The sequence below is a fragment of the Sinocyclocheilus anshuiensis genome, unplaced genomic scaffold (genome assembly GCF_001515605.1).
Source record: "Sinocyclocheilus anshuiensis isolate Anshui unplaced genomic scaffold, SAMN03320099.WGS_v1.1 scaffold1145, whole genome shotgun sequence".
Lineage (NCBI taxonomy): Eukaryota > Metazoa > Chordata > Actinopteri > Cypriniformes > Cyprinidae > Sinocyclocheilus > Sinocyclocheilus anshuiensis.
The window spans coordinates 363,690-367,118 of record NW_015557118.1 but is presented as its reverse complement, the minus strand read 5'-3'; the positions used below and the strand labels follow the sequence as shown (position 1 = coordinate 367,118).

At 41.0% G+C, this 3,429-nt stretch overlaps 1 protein-coding gene across 1 annotated transcript in view; it reads right to left on the bottom strand.

Moving 5' to 3' along the window:
* Positions 1-233: 233 nt before the first annotated feature.
* The window catches only part of LOC107677778 (protein FAM117B-like), an 18,893-nt gene continuing 15,697 nt past the window's right edge, over positions 234-3,429 (bottom strand). Inside the window, exons 2-5 of the mRNA XM_016472800.1 lie at positions 3,065-3,208; positions 2,688-2,922; positions 880-1,003; positions 234-703 (exon numbers count right to left, since the gene is read on the bottom strand). Coding sequence (XP_016328286.1) covers positions 445-703; positions 880-1,003; positions 2,688-2,922; positions 3,065-3,208 — 762 coding nt within the window. The 3' untranslated portion in view covers positions 234-444. The remainder of the gene's footprint in view (positions 704-879; positions 1,004-2,687; positions 2,923-3,064; positions 3,209-3,429) is intronic.

Below are 3,429 nucleotides of genomic sequence, written 5' to 3'. Positions count from 1 at the left end.
TAAAAAAATACATTATAGAATTAAATTTCTAATATACTATTTATTTAATATTATATTTATAATACATATTTTTAATAAAACATATTTTTCATAAAACATATTATATATTATATTATATTATATATCACTTTTTGTTTCCCCATTAATTTCTGGTTATATTTACCCAAGGTTATATATTTTGTTATTAATAAAAAATAAAGTATCTAAATTCGTTTATCACAAACCCAAAACCCCCCAAAAATGGCCTTTGTTCTTTGAGAACAAGCACAAAGCTAAAAATGTGCATAGCAAAGGCAACCGTTTCATCTTCGCACCCAACGAAAGCTATTATTAATAACCACTTTGTTCTCTAAGAGTCACTTATTATTTTTTTAATCATGTTCGATTATTGAAATGTGCAGGGTATGCGGACGCAGTTGCTGGGACGCTGGTTGAGGGGCGTGTCTAACTCTCTGACAGACAGGAGGAGGGGGAGGAGCCTGAGGGCTGCTGGGAAAGCATGCAGGTTCTTCGCGAGACTCTCGGCTCGGGTTCGGGCGTGAGATGGGCGGCGCTCTGGTTCTTGAGGTTGTTGAGCTCCTCTGTGGGCATCAGCGGTTTGGGAATGCTGACCAGGCAGAACGCAGAGCCGCTCTTGGGGATGAAATTGACCTTGTTCCTATCTGGGCACAGGAACTGTGGGATCTCCCGTGGAGGCCTGGCCCTGAGGAGATGAAAAAGGAGGAGGAGGAGAGCGATAAGACGGTGAGAAGCTCTGACTCAGCTTTGAAGTCAGTGTAAATGTTATGCTATCATGGTTTCAAGGCTCAGGGCGCAACACAATAGTGAGTGTGGAGAGAGCAGATAAAGCAGTGGATCAGGACACACTGCAGCACTCACTGGGTTTCCTCTGTGAAGACCTTGACTCGCTCACAGCCCTCGGGCGGCTCACGTTTGAACATGTAGCTGTTGTTCGGCTTTGGGGATGAGGCATATTTGGGTAGGGGTGAGCTGGGGGCCAGATCTGTGAACATGTCACAAAAAAAGGAGTAGGATGTCAATACAGCTCAGACAGGATTATTAGTGGAGATGATGATACATGTCCAAAATTGAACAGAGAGCTAAACAATTAGTTGACTGTCAGTCTTAAGGAAGCCCTGTATAATTACGGTCCACCAGATCACTGTTGTTATTGTTAACTAAAACTATTTAAAAATATCATTAAATGAAATAAAGTTGAAATAAAATATAAATATTAGCCGAAAAAATTAAGCAGACTGCACAGTTCTTCAATAGGGTATCTGACATATACTCAACAAATTTGTAGAATTAATATTACCTTAACCTTTTATTGCACAAAACTATCATAATCCTCACCAAAAAATGGAGACGTATGGATGATAGTCAAACAACCTGTCTTTAAATTAATCCCTTATAAAAATTTGCAAATTGCTAAAATATTAATATTTTTATTATTAAATCTAAACCAAAAAAAAAAAAAAATAAATAATCAAAAAAAAAAAACTACTTGGTTTGTGGATGATCAATCAGTTATTTAATTACAGCTACTAATGAAAGTATAGCACCGTCAGCCCCATATAACAAATCTGACCATGTTTAAATCCATCCATATTAATTATTAATAAAAAATAAAGTATTTTTTAATGGAATGATATATTATATATTATTTTATGTTTAATTTAATATTTATTATAAAAAAATAAAAACACATACAGGAGGAAGTCAGTTTTTGTTCTCCCAGTTTAGCACTAACAGGCACATGTGCGTTTTTCCCCCAAGTTTGTAACTGAGTGGTCAACTTAAAGCATCAGGACAGCAATGAAGATAAAAGTGTGCATGTGGTTGGTGTGTGTGGGTGTTGTGTGCATAACAGAGACACGACCTCAAAATGAGAACTGAATATGCCACTGAAAGGAAACACTGCCTGTGTGAAAACTTACAGCAACAGCATCACACAGCAGCTGAATATTCACACACTTCAGTTTCCATATGATGCTAAACACTAACAGAGATTCGTCTTATCACAGCGCAGCACACAGACACATTGCAAGGTAGCGTGTTGGTCTCCTCTGCAGATCAGTTAGTTATGTAACTCCGTCTCGCTGGCCGACTTCTGATCCTCGCTTGCATGTCTTCGACGCAAGCCTCACAACTAAACCAGGACATATAGCGAGATACAGTGACACATGCAAACCACATGCTAACCGAGTTAAATCAGCATGCACATCTACAGCATGTGCCATCTACAGTATGCTAACAGCTGCCGTTTATGACGTCTTCTGTGAGAGAGCGAACAAAAACTTCACCTTTCCCGAAAGTCCACTTCCTGTCATCCTGTCAGAGAGGGGGTCCGGTCTTCCGCCTGGTCCACCGGTCTCTCTCCCTCTCTCCTCTGTGCTCCATATTAATATTTTTATTATTAAATCTAAACCAAAAAAAAAAAAAAATAAATAATCAAAAAAAAAAAACTACTTGGTTTGTGGATGATCAATCAGTTATTTAATTACAGCTACTAATGAAAGTATAGCACCGTCAGCCCCATATAACAAATCTGACCATGTTTAAATCCATCCAGCACATTTTCACACAATCAATGCAGAAAATGCATGTGCAGTTTCTGTGTGGGCCCCAGGACGTGTGAACAGCCCTGAGTGTGTATGTGGGTGTGAAAACTATGTGAGCTGTACCTTTCTCATGGCCGTCAGCCAGAGTCTCGTCCTCGTGGGGAGATGGACTGTCGCTGCAGGGCTCACTTGGCACGTTCAGGAACGTGGGTGAGATGGACTGAGAGCGGCTGCTGCTGTTGCTGTGGATACTGCCCGCTGCGGTGCCCAGGGGCGTCTGTGTGTCAATGCTGCGGGAGCTGGCGCTGCGTTGGCAGAGAGGAGGAGGAGCCCGATGCCCATCCGGAGCCTCCTGAGGCTGGTCAGAGGAAAAAGTGCAACGATCATACACAACAGAACACAGAAACAAAACTTCAGTTATACACACACTCAGTGTCTTTAGGGATTCTGTGAGGACCCCAGATTATGTGTTTTTGCAGCATCATGTCAGGCACACTCACAATAAGCTGCTCCTCTCTGTCTCCTGTGTCTCGGACAATGATGCGCTCGATCTCCTGATTCAGCCCTTCCACACTGTTCCGGAAACGAGAGACGGAGGACTTGGAGATGGGAATAGAGATCAGGACGCTCTTTGGAATAGGAGCCTGGAACAGGAGAGAGTGAAGAGTGTGATTATTTGCTATAATGTGATGTTTTAATGCAGATCACGTTGGAGACTTGACCCAGTGGTTTGTGCATATGCCTAGACTCAATGGTGCTCATGTGGGAAATATGAGCTTGAGTCAGCCACTCATCAAGTTTCTGTCCCATTCCCCTTTTACATTACTAATAAAAATAAAATACTATATATATATATATATATATA